General features: G+C 50.3%; 1 protein-coding gene across 2 annotated transcripts in view; it reads right to left on the bottom strand.

Annotated features, from left to right (window-relative positions):
• The window catches only part of PRKAG2 (protein kinase AMP-activated non-catalytic subunit gamma 2), a 227,500-nt gene extending 210,193 nt beyond the window's left edge, over positions 1–17,307 (bottom strand). For both annotated transcript variants that reach the window (XM_080936436.1, XM_080936437.1), the window contains exon 1: positions 16,715–17,307. In XM_080936436.1, the coding sequence (XP_080792562.1) occupies positions 16,715–16,828 (114 nt within the window). In that variant the 5' untranslated portion in view covers positions 16,829–17,307. The remainder of the gene's footprint in view (positions 1–16,714) is intronic.
• Between the last annotated feature and the right edge of the window lie 1,340 nt (positions 17,308–18,647).

Genomic DNA, 18,647 nt, shown 5'->3' with positions numbered 1-18,647 from the left:
CAGCCCAGACTGAGACACCATTAGCCTGTGTGCTGCTCTAGGAATAAAGAGAATTCCCAGACCGTGGCCCTTAGAAGAGCAGGAGACTCATCTGTTGTCTGGAAGACGACATTCCTAGTGTACAGCTCCAGATGATTAACCACAGCAAGGGATGTTTAGGGCCCTGAGAAGCAACGAGATGCCCAGTTATGAATGCTTTTGTCCTGCTGGGACTCCTATGAGGAGGCCTGGAAGAGAAATGGTTTTAGGTGTTGCCACCTCCCTGGGGCTCTGACGAACTGTGAAGACTCCGACCTCTCTCTCATTAGCTTCCTGTCTATTTCAGAGCCACAAAGAAGTACACGGAGAACATCATAACCTCCACTGGGTCAGCTGACCAGACTTTAACAATCCACCACAAAATGGAGTCCCAAGAGCTCTTTCTATGAATCTTGGGTCTCTGAAACCCACACCCTCTCTCTCCCCGATGGAGATGTTGGGGGTACCTTTTTACTGCTTGAACTTAAAAAAAAAAAAGCAGTGATCATGACCACTAAGGGCTGGATTTCCATGTGCTACCCTTAGGCATGGCCCTCGGAAGAAGGAAGAAAGGCACACACCGGGGATGAGTGTAGCAAGAGCCTGGAGAAAGGAAGTGAAATCAGCAGACTTGGCGAGGAGCAGCCGGCAAGATGACAGGGTTACCCATGCAAGATTTGCACTTTCAAAACTCCGCTGTTTAAGATGGTTCTAGGGGGTCATACGGTGGGCGAACAGCATACTTGGTTAACCCTGTGAGGTCATCAATCCGCAGTTTAAAAACAGACCCTGTTAGACACGCCCATTTTAACCTGCTAACATCCACTGCTTTTCATTGCTCAGCAGACAGTGGCTCACACCAGGGCGTCTGGCCCCAACCCTGACTCTTCTTAGCAGACCACACTACTTCCTTCCAGTTTCAACAGTGGAACCCAAACCTCTCGCTTCATAGGTGAGGAAGCTGGGCCCTCCATGCTAGGTCTCTCCACCCTCACCTCCTGCAAGAGACACTTGGATGACTAGCCAAGACCCCAAAGACAAAACTCTAACCCGCTCTTGTTCGGCACAGTCAACATCACACTGTTCCTGTGTCTAACAGAGAGCAGAGCTGGCCCTTAGCTGGTTTAAAACCATCAAGTATTTTTGTATTTGGAGCCTGGATCATACATTAATGTGCATGCATTTTTTTATATGATCTCCCTACCAATACATGTGTAAACGCACGTGCACACACGCACATGAGAATACAAATACTTGTATATATACACGTATGACCCTCCAGTACTTCAAAACACATCATGTTTTAAGGCTTGAGGAAATGTATTTATCAAGGTCTCTGACCCCATCACGGCTACATGTGAGGCCCAAGGCTATAGTGTCTCTTTACTGAAGGCTCCCTAAACACTTCTGGGCAACCCTTCTGCCGTGTCACAAGCACTTGGAGGCAGATTATCAGTGCCTAGGGACAAGAGCTATGTAACATCCCTGCCAAAAAGCTAGGCCATGGGAATCTAGCTACTAAGGAACATGGACTAGCATTCGGGGTCTGAGGAGTACAAGGGGTCCTAAGACCAGTTACAGCCAAGGCCCTGGGGCCCTCACACAATACCTCATTTACAGAGCCAAAATAAGGACAATTCATCACTTCTGGGTATGGGGACATCCTAGAATCAGGATGCCCAGCTCATAGGCCATATTGGGGATTCTCACACCACTGCCTGAGAGAGAGTGGACAGCAACATTGGTCTCAAGCCAGGATCAGGTCCAAGGTCACAGCACAAGAAAGAAAGTCGGAGGAAGGGGACAGCCTCACTGCCCAGCCTCATATGACTATAGGTAGCACTGCCCTTAGATACACAGGGGACACTAGACTAGTGGCCCCCACTCACCAACCCGCAGGGGTCCACACAGCACTGAGTGAGCGGACGACTCAGCCTCCAGCATGCTTTTACTCAGAGTCACAGCAGGCAGACAGGTGCATGCGATTGCACCATAAGGAAAAAGTGGGTGGGCAGAACGGGGAGAGAAGCCTGTGGGCAGAAACCAGCGTGACAGGAACAGGCCCAGAACCACGCCTACATCTCTACCATATGGATCCTTTGGAGATGGCCTGTTTGCTGGTTTAAACAGAAGTTAACTCATTCCCGTGACAACTACTACCATCATCTCCACTACCAAAAGAATGCTTCAATACAGTCGGATGAGAGGAAAATCAGCAGCAATGGGAGAAAACACAACACCACACACACACACACACACACACACACACACACAAACACACACACACACACACACCCTCTGCTCTTCCCAGATTTGGAACACATTTGACCCCTGGCGTATCACCAGTAAATGAAGATTATTTATATTTTGTTTAAATTTTTTATAGTGTGGTCTCACGTAGCTCAGGCTGGCCTTGAACTCACTATGTAGCTGAGAATGACTTAGAAGTTCCAATCCTCCTGCCTCCACCTCCAACTTGCTGAGCTAACAGGCACACACCACCGGCTCAGTCTATGCAGTTCGGGGGATAACCCAAGGCTTTGTGCAAACCAGCTCAGGCACTGACTGAACTATTGTGTAAGAAAGGTGATTTTTTAAAAAAGTCCTAATTTGTTCAAATTTGCTTCTGGCTAGCCTCCTTGTATGGTGACATTTCATTAGTTTAGAGAGGCCAAGGAGCCTATCACGAGGTCACCCCGCTGGAGAGACAGGAAAGAAGCTGATCCGAAAATCCTCTATTCCTAATCAACCCAAGGCCTATGATACCAGGGCAACCAGAGCAGGTGTGCTGAACCATGTCCACTCAGGCACAGCCTTTGTGAGACTGGCAGCTCCTGGAGAGGTATTTTTGCCTTCTTTGTCTCCCCCAAGGAGGGAACTGAGAAGAAATCTCACGGGGGTGGGGTGGGGGGAGGAACAAAAGACAAAAAAATAAAAAAATAAAAACAAACCAACCAGCAAACAAACAAACAAAAAACCCAAAAACAAAAAACAAAGCAAAAAATAAAAAAAATTTAAAAAAATTTTAGATTTTAGATGTAGATTTAAGAGACAACGCACTGGGTTCAAACTTCAGCCCTGCCCTCACCAGCTGTGTCCCTTGGGCAAATGACTCATCCCATCTGAGCCTCCGTTTCCATGATTCTAGAATTGGGCAACAAGCAGAACCAGGTCAGGCTGTGATTGGCCAAGTGACAGAACACTTGAAAGAGGCTGGCATGATGCCAAGTGCCAAATGGTGTCCACAAAGACTAGAGTGGAAGTTCTTTCAAAGGTGACCCAGGGGCCTGGGATGCAGTCCTGCTGAGCACACCACTGTCTCAGTGGACCTGGCCCGCCCAGGGTTGGCTGTGGCAGCCACACCAGGACCTAGAACTGGGTCAGAAGGCAGGTTTTTCCAGGCTGGTGAAATTTGGCTCTTAGGAGACTAAATAAAGAACAGGGACTGTGGTAGACAGACAACAGAGAAAAAAAAATGAGCAAAGGGATGGTAGCCAAAGGTACCACAGGATTGTACCCCCATGTCTTAGTACAGAGAGAAGCATTCTCCCAGAGCTCCAACCAGCAAACCAAGGCAGCAAACCAGCCTAGTTGCTGGAAAACAACATTTGTGGGGAAACATTCTAAGCCTCATACCTACTCACAGGGAGCCAAGGATGGATGGCTCCCATAGAACATGCCCACTGAGGATCCGAGTGTTCTTAGGGAGCAGCGGATTCAAATACCAGTTAAGCAAGGGGCGTTTCCCAGCAGAGGAGGTAGTAGACAAACTCGGTGTCATGTGGAAGATGACAGGATAGATCAGAGCTGAAAACTGTCATTGTTTTTCACTCGGTGACATTCAGGGCCTTTCTTTCTGCTAGCTCCCAACTGCTGGAAGTGCTGATCAAATACCAGTTAAGCAAGGGGCGTTTCCCAGCAGAGGAGGTAGTAGACAAACTCGGTGTCATGTGGAAGATGACAGGATAGATCAGAGCTGAAAACTGTTATTGTTTTTCACTCGGTGACATTCAGGGCCTTTCTTTCTGCTAGCTCCCAACTGCTGGAAGTGCTGAGGCTTACGGAGCCCCAAGAAACAAGGCAAACACAGAGATTCGTCTGGCTCCAGGCTGCAGAGGACCTAGTGGGGGATGCGGGTTGAGGACACCCATAAATCAATCTATGAAAATTGCTGGAGATAAACACTTTGCCCCCTCCACGCATTTTCTCAGGACCCACATTGCCTCCAGCACCATCTGTCTATTCAGCACAGTGGTTCAGCATGTGGGCTCAGGTGCCAGACGGCTCGGGCTAGCTGCCTGGCCTCGCTGCCCCCAACTCATAGCCTGTTTGCAGATTTTTTCCCCACCTGCATAATGGTTACAATGGTAGCTCCACTCACATGGTAAGGGCGGGATGGAGCAGGCCACGCAGAGCAGTGGTGGTGGTGGATGTGGTAACCCAGGGCGCTCAGTCTCTGCAGAATGACCTTTGTCTGACCTTGACAGTCAATGGAACCAGCTACCATGTGGATGGAGCACTGTAAGTCCATACCCATCTCTCACTCCCCATCCAAGAACCAACCTGGGAGATCTGTTAAGAAATCATTTGAAGCGACTCCAGCTTCAGAAAAGTGGAGACTCGCTTAACCGTGTGCATATGCATGTCCTGATACCTTCTGTCATAGCTGGTCTCCAGATACATGAAGCTATTTGTTCAGGATTGGGCTGAGTGGGTATTGGTGAGCATTTACAAGCACACAGCTCCCACATGCTTCAACTGCTTTTCCCGGTATCCTCTCTTCAACCCACTGAGCCTGAACCACACCATGCCTGTTCCTGATACTGCAGTTCACAACGGGCACCTCTAAGCATCGTGATCTGAGTTTTCTGAGGCTGACATGTGTTTGACACGAGGTGCCTTGGCAGACACTGAGGCACTGTTCACGATGAGCCTCACTGGAGAACGCTACAAATCAGCTGCACACGGAGGTGAGCTCCAGCCCGTATAGACAGACCTTTCTGATATGTTAACAAACCCTGGACACAAAGAGCAAGAAAAGCAGCCGGGCCCTATGCCGTGCCTCTGTAAAGCTGACAGAGAGAGGAGCTGGGATCAGACAAGGCCTGAGGATGAGGGTGGAGCCCAGAGCATCACCATCTTTACAAGCAGCTGAAGAAGATGTGCTCAGATGATGGCCTAATTTCCCAGGGATGAGAGCTGGGCAGTGGATACTGAAGACTCCAGACCATACCTGCTGCCCTGGCTCAGGATCGTACAGCCTATTTATCCTCTTGATTCCCAGCAGACACTGTTCCGTGCCCTACGCTCTATCCAGGGCTAAGCCTGCCCCTCTCTACTGACTTCACGATGACTAATGTGACAAGTACCCCCTGTACTCATTTAGACAGAAGCCATATTATGGTGTCAGGTAGGAAGTCAGTGTGGTAGAATGAAGACCCGGCTGAGGGCCCTCTCCTGAAACCTGTGTTCTCACAGTCTTCTCTAGGCTGGTGACTGTCCCAGGAGGTACCCACAATTTCCCAGAGCATTGAATCACTCCAACTCCTGCAACAGCACCCCTGATGTGGCTCTCAAGTTCCTAGAATGTGACATCAGGACTCAACAGCTCAGCCCATAGCTCAAGGTAGCTTTCCTCTAGGCCTTGGGCCTACCTCAGCATCAGTAAGGAGGGCTGATAAATCAACCTGGAAATGACTTTAGCCAAAGCCTTATGTTGGATAAGACCAAGCGCACACCAGAATGTCCAAATGGCAGTGCCTTCCACCACAATGCTCTTAGTCTGGGGCCATCCCCAGCTGTGTTCTTAGAACACTAGAAAAGGGAAAAGACACTTCTAGAACTTCCATGTCCTGCCCATCTTCCCATTCACCATGGAGTCTCACTTTCTACTTCTCAGCCCTGTGGGGGTCATCCCTGACAGTTTACATGTAAGAAAACCAACCCCCCCAAATTCCAGGAGAGGCTGGGCGATACATGGGACAGTGATTCTAAGATGTGTGCTCCCTCAGCCACATCTACCTTCTGTGAAGCGGGTGAGCACCAACCCACTTCCCTGCCCATGCCAAGAGTCTATGAGTGACAGCCAAGTCCCTGCTGGAGCCCAGCGGGCAGACGCTCCCTCCTCCTACAGCACCAGGAACTAGAGTTTCCTGGAGCTTGTGAGGCACAAGGACTGGTGCCTGGCTCTTGGCTCAAGGGCCCCTCCTCAGTTTGTTAGGTTAGGTGCCAGACCAGCTTCCAATCAAGGGGTGGTCTCCAAAATGCCCCCAGGCAGAGTAGGGTTGCTGTCTCTTGTCGGTCAGCTTGAGCGAAAGACCCAAACAACTTTCCCAGGTAAAGATGAAAGAGAAAAGACAGAGACGAAACAAGACTCCCGAGATATATCTTCTCATTACATGTACAAAATACAAAGGCGCTGAAATCTCTTCTGTGTGTGCGTGTGTGTGCGTGCACACCCAGGTGCATGTGTGTATGTGTGCATGGAGAGGTCAGGGGTCAGACTGAATGTCTTCTTTGTTGCTACACACCACCCTTCACTGATCTGCCTTAGGGATCCTGCCTCTGCCTCCCCAAGTATAAGTACCTGTCATCATATGTAGACATATTAAAGTTTTTAAAAAAGGTTTATTTATTTATGAGTACACTGTAGCTGTCTTCAGACACACCAGAAGAGGGCATCAGATCCCATTACAGATGGTTGTGAGCCACCATGTGGTTGCTGGGAATTGAACTCAGGACCTCTAAAAAAGCAGTCAGTGCTCTTAACCACTGAGCCACATCTCCAGCCCCACTTGTTTGTTCTTTACACAGGTTTCAGGGATTTAACACACTCAGTTCTGAGTTCTCACTACAGGTACTTGACAAACTGAGCACAGGTCCTTCTCTTTTAATGTGGGATTTTCATAAGAGTAGGCAATAATGGATTCGCCCAGATTTTGAGAAATTAGTTCCTAAAGACAGCTAAACATTTTAATTCTCAAAGACCATCTTGGTTTTGTCATTCCGCATTTCAGCTTTCCTGGACATCTCCTCACTCTCTAGCACCATGATCATCCGAGGCGATGGTATAGGAGATGCTTCCTCTGGACTGACCTGAGAATCCGTAATTGTCATCTTTAAAGGGGCTCAGGCTCTAATCAAGGAGACCAGCAGACATATCAGAAAGTACTAGGCTCACAGAGGCGGCTGCTAGCATCACCTAAGCTTTTCTCCTCCTTACTGGAGACCATGAGCACAAAAGCTCACCCTTATTTTCTCTATTTGGAGGCAATGTCCCTGGGGGGTGGCTGGGACATTTGCAGTGACTGCTTCATAGCCTGCTTGTCCGTCAGATTCCGCTTGCTTTCCTCTCCCAGCACTGCAGGGCCAAAGGTGAGTTACAGAACCATGGGTCAAGAAAACTTTGAGGAAGGGAAGCCAATTCACAGAAGAGTTGTTATCATCATTTAGACGAGTGTCCTTGATGTCCCAGCAGCAGTGAATCTGGACCAGGAAGGCATGGGCAACTGTGGTCGCGCCAATGCTGACCACAGAAGACAAAGTATCTCAGGCCAGCCTGCAGCCTGGGCTGTGCTCACCTCTGCCCCAACTGTTGCTCTGAGCTAGCATAAAACAGAACTATGTTACTGTCACTGAGGCTGTCTAGTGGCCTCTAATCAAGAAGCAGGGGATGTATGTGGGCCAGACGTCGGCTTCACCTGTAGACTTGAGAAATTGTCTACTCTTCTCAATTTGGTTATAATAGAAGACCTGAGTTTGAGCCCCTGGTTTACCCCTAGTGAACCACGGGACCATGGTGGTTCATAGCAATAGGCAGGCTGGTCCAGAGAGAAGTTTCTGTTCCCTCTGGATTCCCAAGAAGCACTACAAGCCCTCGGGGCTACTTCCTCTCCTCAGCAATCCAACGGAAGGCCACCTGGCCAAATTCTTTTCTTTGACTGCTTGGTACTACTGTTCACTGCTTCTCTGTCACATAGATGAGAATATTTTATTACTTGTGCCCCGAGATCGTTTAAGAAATCTCAAATGCTGGAGAGATGGCTCAGTGGTTAAGAGCAATGACTGCTCTTCCAGAGATCCTGAGTTCAAATCCCAGCACCCATGTGGTGGCTCACAACCATCTGTAATGGGATCTGATGCCCTCTTCTGATGTGTCTGAAGACAGCTACAGTGTACTTATATATAATAAATAAATAAATCTTTTTGAAAAAGAAAAAGAAATCTCAAACTGCACTTAACAAGCAAGATTGTTGTGGAGAGACAAAGACCCTCTCTGTTCTCCTGATCCTGGCTTTCCTCCTGGGCCGAAGCATCACCTTGGACACTCATTCATCCTTGCCAATAGAAACAGGATGCTTTCAAATGCCTACCTGTGGGAGAGCCAGCTCCCCTCATGCCTCTCCTCAGACCACCCTGGACTCAGGGAAAGCATGGGCAGCTGGAAACCCAATCAGAACGTTCTTACTTCTTAGACTCAGTGGTACCAAGGGAGCACGGACCACCATGACACAGAGTATGTTCAAAGACTAGCACGAGCAAAGCCCATCCACGATGTCTCCCTGGCCACATGCCCTTGGGACCGGCGATCCATCCATCCTTGCCTGGTGAACGATGTGAAACAACCGAGGTGGAACTACATGTCACTGTCACCTGGCTCCCTGTCTTCTATCCCTGCCCAGACCTGGTCCCCGTTGGTAGACACAGGTGGTAACCGTGGCAGAGTAGCCTGGCGATCAAGGCAGATACATGAGTCCTGGAGTCCGCTCCCACGCAAGGACTCGCCAACTAGCACTGAGCTAGCTCATCTCGGTCTCCCACTGTTGGTGGTCTTGTTCAGGCTCCCCGTGAATACCTTTCTCCATTTTCTTTCAATGACTCTCTTCAACTGAGGGCTGACCAACTAACCCTAGACTGACAGGAGAGAAGTGGAAACCCTCCATCATTGCCTCATTTAGGTAACTTTACCATCAGCTTGTAGCCTGGAGAACTTTCTGAACAACACACGGGCTCTGAGGTAATGTGTCTTGACAGTTGTTTTCTCTCCCACTTCCCAAATCCTCCCTCTGATCCCTGCCAGGGACGTTCACATTTGCTTCTGTGGGCACTCCGGACACTTGGAAAGCCTAATCAAAGAGTCTCATTCCCCCTGAGCCAGGACCCTTGGCTTTCCCCTTATCTGTGTCCAGCTCCTTTAGCCTAAAATATGAAGTACAAACTCAGCCACCCGGGAAACACCCAGCCTGCCCATTTCTCCCTTAGTCACTCACCCGTCCCCAGGCTGATAAAGAAGTGCTGAGCTTGGAGGTGAGGACGAGCCTCCACTTGCTTGGCTAATCAGCTGTGACCTCATTCAGAGATCAGTGGAGGAGCCATGTGAAAGGGGAGTCATGTCCCTTGGGCTAAACCACAGCGACCTCTCCGAGGACTCCCGTCCGTGGTGTGCCTATGCAGTCAGGGCAGAGGAAGTTAGGAAGCACCTCCAGGTAGACGACCTGACCACTCACACTGTGCATATCTCTTCCTCTACCCACTTTGAAAAATAACTAAATCTCCATCCTTTACTTCCTGTTGACAGGAAGCCTTCTCTGCCAACTCATGGCTTGCCACAGACCAATGGGGCTCTTGCCAGGGCCCTGGTGTTTTGGTGTTCTCTAGCTGTGCAGTGAAGTTGTTGATGAATGCTCAACAGAGACCGAATTGCTCTCAGTAGACCCGGATTTCCATCTGCTTTTCGGACAGGGAGAATGCCATTCTCACTGTGGGAAGCTTGCCTTGTGGTCCTGAGGCATGGAAGTCCTAGAGAAGGGTGGTCTTACAGTGACTTCCTCTTGTGCCAGGAAGGCAGAGGGAAGAGATGCCACTGGATGAGGACTGACATTCTAGAGAGAGAGAAACGTCCTGCTAGATGTTGGCTGCCAGGTAGGGTGGCTGCAGATCCTTTAGAGTTTGTGCTCTGGATCCTGTGCCAGGAGGGAGGTGCAGAAATGGCAGATCAATGAGCTACCCTACCCACAGCCTGAGAAGCCATAATGCGTTGTTAAAGTCCTAGTCCACAGAACCTGCGTATGTGACCTTGTTTGAAATAGGAGCTAAACTAGGATGATGTCATTAGGGTGGACCCTAATCCTCTATGGCTAGCGTTCTTTTAGGAGGAGAACATGTTAGCACAGCCACACCGAGAGGGAAGGCCATATAAGACAGACAGTGTCGAAGCGATACTGCCACAAGCCAAGAGATGTGGGGCTACTAGGCCGTGCAAGCAAGGGGGAGTCCTCCTCTGGAGACAGCACAGAGAATATGGTCCCGCTAACACTGACACTGGACTTCTGACTTCTAGATGTCACCTGGTTTGTGGGGCTGTATTACAACAGACCCAGAAACCCAATCCAATGGGGTCCACGCCTGAGAAGCATTATACAAATGTTACCTTCTCTGTTCCAATAGAGGCATGTGTGAGTGGGCGTGAGGAGTGGGGGAACAAGTGGGATGTGCCCCAGCCTGGCCTCGAGGGTCCCTCTTCCTGCTGCTCCCCTGAACTAATCCGTCCACCATGGGAATCCTAGTACGGTGGCACGGTCCCCCCAGTTTCCACTCTGCCATTCTTTCCTAAGGCCTGCTCCAGGCATATACTCTAATCATTCTGCACCTAAGGTCACGGAACGTTAGCACAAACACTAAGCTACAAAGATCTGGACTGCTCATCTGTCTGGTGACTGGGGTGCTGCACGCTGCTCTATTCGTGTCCAGCCTGTTCTGTAGCAGGCACAGTGCAAGGTCTCGGAACTTCACTGGCCCCAAGATACCCATGGCCCCTAATTCCCTGCAAGGGTAACCATTGGTACCTGCCAGCCAATAGATTCTGCCACAGCTTTCTGCTTCTAAATATGGCAAGTTGTGGAGATATAAAACAGCAGGCTTTGATTGTCTGTCTGTCTGTCTCTCTCTCTCTCTCTCTCTCCCCCTCTCTCTCCCTGTGTGTGTGTGTCTTAGTTCTCTACATCTGCTGGAAAGTTCTCTCAGTCTGGGTCGATCTCTCTGGGGTCAGTTTGTCACTTAGCTGGATGGGGATCACAACAGCTCATGTGCCCAGCTGACTTCACAACGGCAGGATACAGAGGACAATGTGGCCGTGTCTAGCAGGTGGCCTCAAATCCAGTGCTTTCTCCAGTCTGTTGGTCACAACAGGACTCAGGATAAGGAGCCATGGACTGCTTACAGACAAGAGAGCCACAGGTCACAGTGGGAGGAACTTGAGTACAGTTAATAAACCAATAACTAAATCTGTAGCTCTAACTAATGTCTAATACACATTATGGTTCTATGATCTACTATTTACATTGTATGAATTTTAATGTACATATATAAACTATATCATATATATTTATGTATAACACAACATATATATGTTTTATGTACATATGTAATATATGTGCACACATGGACATGTGTGTGCACATGCATGCATGTGTGTGTTCATGTGTGCATGTATTATAAACAAGGTAGGACTACGGTCTCCATCTGGTTCCAGAGTACTAACTGTATGGGCTAAACATCAGTATGCTGTGCCCACATTGAAGCAGCCCAGTCACTGGTCAGACCTTACTCGTGCAGACCCTTGAGACACAGCTCTCAAGCTTTGTTAATGAGCCTGGAGCCACAAGAGTTCATTTTCTGCAGCTTCTGACGTCTGGATCCTGTAAGAGTTCATGTTCATAAACATCCCAAGACGCCAAGCCACCGAAGCATGGCCCAAACCAAGAGGCTGAATCACACTGGGCTACTCCAGCTGCTGGATAATCTTTACTTGGCAGCCAGAAATATTCTGTCACTGTCACACACACACACACACACACACACACACACACACACTGTAGTAGAGGGTAGTTCTTCTCAAAGATGGATGGAACAGTGTGATGATTTATGAAAGGCAAAGGATGTATGGACAGGTAGAGATTGATGGATAGGTGACTGATGGATATAAGCACATACATACACACACACTACATACACACACAAACTACATACACACACACACTACATACACACACACAACATACACACACACACACACCACCACACCCACACACCACATGCACACACACACACAGACACACACCACATACACACACATACCACAACACACACACATACCACATACACACACATACCACAACACACACACACACACACACACACACAGACATATGGGATGCATGGATACTTGAATATTATTTAGATAGGTTAGATGACAGATAAATGGATGTATAGATAGATAGATAGATGGTAAATAAATGGACAATTGTTACTTGGATATTTGAATAAACAGATGGCAGGGTTTTTATTGCTACGATGAAACACCATGACCAAAAGCAAGCTGGGGAGGAAAGGGTTTATTTAGCCTACACTTCCATATCCCTGTTCATCGTAGAAGGAAGTTAACACAGGAACTTAGACGGGGATGGAACTTGAAGGCTGATGCAGAAGCCTTGGAGGGGTGCTGCTTACTAGCTTGCTCCACATGGCTTGTTCAATCTGCTTTCTTATAGAAGCCAGGGCCACAACAGGCTTCGTTCTCCCCCACTGATCACTAATTAAGAAAATGCCTTACAGATGGGCCTCACAGAAGCATTTTCTCAAGGCTCCTCCTCTATGATGACTGTAGCTTGTGTCAAGCTGACACAAAATCAGCCAGTACAGTGATGGATGGTCAATAGATGCAAGGAAGGATGGATGGACAGCAAAACAGATGACAGGCAGAACCAACGGCATGACAACAGAAGAAATGGAAACTAGACACCAACTCCTTTTAAACCCAGGAGGCATAAAAATTCCATGAAGAACTTATGAATAACAAAATCATGGGTCTTGTCTCGGAAATTCCAGATCAGTAGGTTTAGACTGACACCGAGGATTTGATATTTCACAAGCATATTAGATAATGTTATGATTCTAAAACCATACCTTGTCATCAAAGAGCATTGTATGAAATGCACAAACCAGTTTCAGTCAAGGTCGAAGCTGAATACCACTCCCCCAGCCTCCAGTTCAGGGTGCTTCAGTGGTGAGAGGGACAGAGCATGCTGTCCTTTGGTCCTCCAGCCCCAGGCTCAGAGGACAATTCCCATGTTCTGCAGAGGGTGTGGACACAGGCCCATCACCAGCACAGAGGGCCCTGTAGCCTCAAGCTGGGTGAGACTTTTCTGCTAGCCACACACAGCAGGTTGCAGGCAGAGTCTTGAGCAACGGGCTCACTCAAGCCCAGTTGTGCCAGCACGACCTTCTGGCTGGCCAGCTGCCCTGGGCTCTATTTTTAGTTTGTCTCCAGTAACAGTGAAGGATTTCAGGAGCTCCTCTCCCAAGAGGGCTGGGGACATGTGCATTGTCACCAGTGCCTACTAGGTCAAGAACCCAACCTCCCTGGCAGCTTCAGTGTCATACAAGATTCTGCTCTGGTCCTTCTTCTATCCCTCCTCGGGCATCCCCCAACCGCCTTCCCTAACTGAGGGGCCCTCAGGCTCTGACCCCTGGAAGTCTACCGAAGTGCTTCATCTTGCTGGCACATCTGGCTACCTCTCATGAGTTTTTGTTCCTCGTATTTTAATAGCTTCTCAGTTTAGACCCCCGAAGAAGGCTCCAAGACAAAAATTTAGGTCATGGGGAATAGTTTAAGTTATTAAACACCATTGGCAAAGGAGTAAGGAAGACATTTTTTGAAGCCAGACAGGTCATGAGGATATGCTGGGGCTGTTCTCCTGAAATGTTTCTGTGCGGACTATCAGAACTGTCTACCCAGTGACACCTTACTTGGTGGAAGTCTGTCCTTTCTGCGCTGTGGTGGTTCAGATGATATGGGCCATTGTGGGCTTAAATATCTAAATGACAAAAATTCCCCAGGCAGTGAAACTACTTAGGAAAGAACAGGAGGTGATGTGTCACTGGGCTTGGAGGTTTCAAAAGCCCATGCCATTCCCAGTTTGTGTCACCCCACCCACCCACCACCCACCCCACCCCCGAGTGCCCTGGCCCTTGCCTCATGAATTTGGATCAGATACAAGGTCTCAGTTTCTGTTTCAGACTCAATGTAACCAACACAGGGTCTACCTATCCCAGTACTTGAGGTGTCCCCACATTCAGCTGAACTAGCTACCAATGCTGGGAGGAATCTTTCAGACAGGAAGAAAGACACAAGCCCAAAGCCACAGGGCTACGGGGACTTGAGGGAGGCTTGTACATAAGGGACAGGATCTTTGCTGCGGTTCCTTTGTCTCGGAGGGCAATTCCTGAGTTTTAGTTGGCCTGGAATTAATTCACTAAGGATAACTTACAGAATTCTCTGTGCCTCTGATTCCAGAGGGCTGTGATGAAAGTACGTAGACACCACTGTGCCTGCCAGGGCCTGGCCTTCAAATCAGGGTTGTCTGAGGAAACACAGGATACCCAGCTAAACAGGGATCTCACAGCAATAGACCAGTTTTAGTGTGAGTGTATTCCAAACAGAGCATGGGACATACTTATGAAACAAAGTTGTATGTTGTTTCAAATCCAATTCCTTCAAAGTCCTGCTGATCTGGTCTGAGAACATTCCCTTCCCCCCATGAGAAAGGCCTTCTACCGGACCCAGAAGCACCATCTCCCTCTGCACCTGAAGTGCTTCTGACGTGGCTGTCACTCTGGTCTCCTCGTGCAGCTGTTGTGGAGCTGACCTGTCCTCTTAACGTCCTGGGCTTGGCCGTTATGCACTGCACCTTAAGTGCCCATTGCGACAGCCTCTCCTGACACAGTACTCAATAGGTCGCCATTAGTGGGTAGATGACAGGAGCCTCTGGGTCCACCCACAAACACGTGCACAAGAGAGAACGAGAACACAGGCTCAGGTCACACGGGTGGACAGCTGTGTGGCGGTGGAGTGAGAACTGCTTTCAGTAAAGGCCGGGTCATGCCAAGAACATGCTGGAGTGTCCTAACTTGGACACTGGTTTCCAGCATTTAGAGTGGCCTGTCAGTCCCTCAGCTGCTGATGGACTTTGCCCTTGCCTGCCTCCCACATCACCACTCAGACAAGCACACCAGGTGAGAGTCAGCGGCTCCATTTGGCGGCTTGTTCCGTGGGCACTATTTTCTCTCCCCTGCCATCCCTGCTGCCGTCTGTCTGTCTGTTTGTGTATTTGTATTGAGACCTACTTGCTCTCTAGCCCAGGCTAGTCTTAACTTTATAGCAATCACTATGCCTTAACTTCCTAAGTGCTGGGATCTCTTCCTTGCACTCGGACATGCATGTGATAACCATGTGCGTGCAAAGCATTCTGCACTGTAAGTTTTGCCATTTATGGTCTTATTTCAACCTCCCCCCACAAGGTGGACAAGTCGGCACCATTTCTTTTTCTTTTTTGGAGACAAGCAGGACAGGCTCAGTGGTTAAAGGGCCAGCTCAAGAGGTCACCGCTAAACAGATCTTAGCAGCCATGTCTGGCTTTCTATTTCAACAGTTCTAAAATGCCGTACATAGGCAATGTAATAGAGTATTTTCTTAAATAAAATGCGTATCCCTATATGTTCAGGTCACCATGGGACTCATGACTTGCCTAGATGACCAACTTTAAATGGCTCCCTAAAGTAACCCTATTAGCAGTGTGGAGCTTCCAAGTCTCCACTCAGTACCACAGAAGATAGACCCCTCCCCTGCATGCAAACAGGAAAAGCCTACGACTCATTCTTAAGGCTGTGACAGGGATCACTGTGGCTGTCATCAGGCAGCACTGGACTGGCAGGAGGTGGGGCTCGCTGAGCAGTCCCACACTTCTTGGCATGTGCATTTGTAAGAGCCTTTGCTTGTTTGGTCACTGCCAGGTTGTAGCCATGTGGGGTTTCCCTTAGGGTAAAGCTAAGGGCTCGTGTACACCTCCGGCGACTTGAGCTTTCTCTATAGAGAACAAGTGTCCTTGGGCTACCAGCGAGGGCAGGCCACAGTGATGCTCAGCGCTGTGAGCAAGCTATTCTGCATGCTGCTCCCTCTGGCTGTTCAAATCAATATCACCAAAGTCCAACCAAGGTGGCAAGGTGATCTGGGCTGAAATTAGCAACAGTCCTTACAACACGATGAGGACATCTCAAGCACCCAAATTCCACGAGGCCCAAAATGTTCCTGGAACCAAACCAAGGGAATCACTGCAAAGGGCCCCAGCCGCGACTCACATGCATCCCATTGGTGTGGAGGAATTGGTGTGGAGGGAGAGCCATTTGGGGGTGCTGCTACACCGTGGCCCCGCGATATTCCCACACATCACTCCTTTCCACAGTCCTTGGCGGCGACGCGTAGCGCCTCCCCTCACACTTCCCCGCACTTCACCAGGTCCTTTTTCAACAAAACAACACAACTTACTACCCCCCTCCCCAGCACCCGCACCGGCTGGATCCGGGACTACGCCCAGTCCGCCACCAGGCTTTGCGCACCCGGGAGCGCGCTTCTCGTACTCGCTTCCCAGCAAACACCCCTGCCTCTGTCCCAGACAGTTTCATAGCTCCACTAGAGTACCGATCAAGATCCAATCTCGGGCTCTGCGGCCCAGCTTGGGCCCTGCCCCTCCCCCTCCCCAGCCTCCCGAAGGGACAGGAGGGACAGGAAGGCGCGCGCGGGGTGTCCCGTGTTAACCGCCTAGGCGACGCTGGAGTCTGGAGCTCCAGGGACAGGACTCACCGGAATGTGCACTCGCAATGACCGCCTCTTCAGGCTAGGGTTCTTTTTGCCACTGCTCCCGCCAGGGCTGGAAACCTCTTTCTTCTTTTTGGTGTCCATGGCTGCGCTTCCCATAACTTTAGCTAGAAGTTAATTACGGTGCCTCGTCCCCGGGGTTCGGCCCCCTCGTTGCCCCCCAGGGCTGCTGCCGTTACACTGGAGCCACGCGCTTTTTATGACTGTCCTCTCACCCTGAAAACACCTCGTGGGGACTTCCGCGGGGAGGGCGGGTGGCGCAGGTAACACGCGGGGCTCTACCCGGGGGGCTGGAGGTCCGCGGAATGCCGGATTGGAGCGTCCTCTTTCTCCTACGGAATCATCGGGTGCAGAGTCGCGGCCCGTTCTGCTTTTGGTTACGCGTGGCAGAAGTCTCGTGCTGGGTGATAAAGTTTTCTTCCTTCTGCAAAGCGAAGCAACATTTTCCACCTCTCGGCTCCTCCCACAGATTCCCAGAGGTAATCGGCCAGGCAGGTGCAATTAACAACAGCGATTTGGAAAACAGCCTTCCCGTGTCTGATGGAAATGGTGGCCAGAGACACTTAGTGGGAAAATGCATAACCCTGGGCCGCACAATAAAGCGGCAGGGAGCCTGGGACCCGGAGGGCCTCCTCTTTGGGCGAGAGGGAGGGCAGAGGGGGGAAGAGGAGGTGCAAAGGCGAAGACTCGTCGCAATTGGGCTGGCGCGTGGCCGCAGGAATAAACTGTGGCGGCCGCTGGCTGGGTTCTGCGGGCCGAAGGGCGCGCCCCAGCCCCTAGGGGAGAATAGGGCAGGGCGCCCGCCCCGGGCGGCCTCTGAGTCCCGTCCCCTGGGACCGGGGGGACTGTGGGGGCCGGGCCTGGCACTAACGCAGGCTCCGGGAGCGCTGGGCGGTGGCAGGCGGCGCGCGCGTTGAACAGGAAGTGCGCGGCGTGCGGCGCCACTGTCCCACTCCACGCCGCCCACGCTGCCCCCGGGTGGTCGCCGTGCGCTCTCTGTCTCAAGGTAAGTCGCGGCTCCGGACTCGCCAGGAGCTGATTCTGCTCCATCTGTTTTTGCAGTGTCTCTGTTTAAGTCCAACCCCCCGGAAACACACGCCCGCAGCCGGACCACGCCACGACTGAAGCCCCGGGTCTAAGTGGCTCGGCTGACCGCACTCGCTTCGCTCAACGCCGCGGCACTCTGCGGCGTGGGAACCTCCATTCCTGTCCAGAGTAGCCTGTGGCGGGGTGAGTTCAGGCTTTTCTTCACGACTTGGTTCTTTTCAGATTCATCAAAGATTGCGCAGCAAACCTCGATCTTCGGCAAAGGGTTTCTCTTCTCAGTAAATGCTGAAGTCCTAAGACCACGGGAGGAAATGGGTGCATCTGAGCCTGAAACCAGGGCGAACACGCCACGTGCTCCCGGATCTTCAGGGCCACTGGCTGCAAATCTGGCACTGCGGGCTGCTCAGGGCCCTGGTGTTCCTCCCAGGCATCAAGACCTTGGCTTCTGGTCTGAGTGAAGGGCCCGCTTAAGCTCCTGCTTAAAACTGAAGACCAGATGACCCCAAAGATCACTCCAGCTCTCTGAAGCTAAATAACATCAGCCCGTCTGCTCCCTGTAAACAGGAATATACAGACACTACCTATAAAATAAACGTTGATAGGGGTCGCTTTGACGAAGACATGATTGGGGGGGGGTGGTAAGGAGGTAGCCTTTACTCCTCTTCCTGACCCCCTTCCTGCTCTCCCACTGTCACGCCCAACGGCGCCCTACATCCCACCATAAAAGATATGGTTACCATTGTAAGACCATGATTTAGTAAAGGACCTATCGGTCTCATGAGAGACAACCTGGGTTCAGCTATCTCCTGGGTTTCCATGTTACCAGCCTAGTTCCTGCAAATTAATTAGGTAAAGCCCTACAGTTGTGGGG

This window comes from Micromys minutus, assembly GCF_963924665.1.
Source record: "Micromys minutus genome assembly, chromosome: 23".
NCBI lineage: Eukaryota > Metazoa > Chordata > Mammalia > Rodentia > Muridae > Micromys > Micromys minutus.
This window is presented reverse-complemented; position numbering and strand designations above follow the sequence as displayed.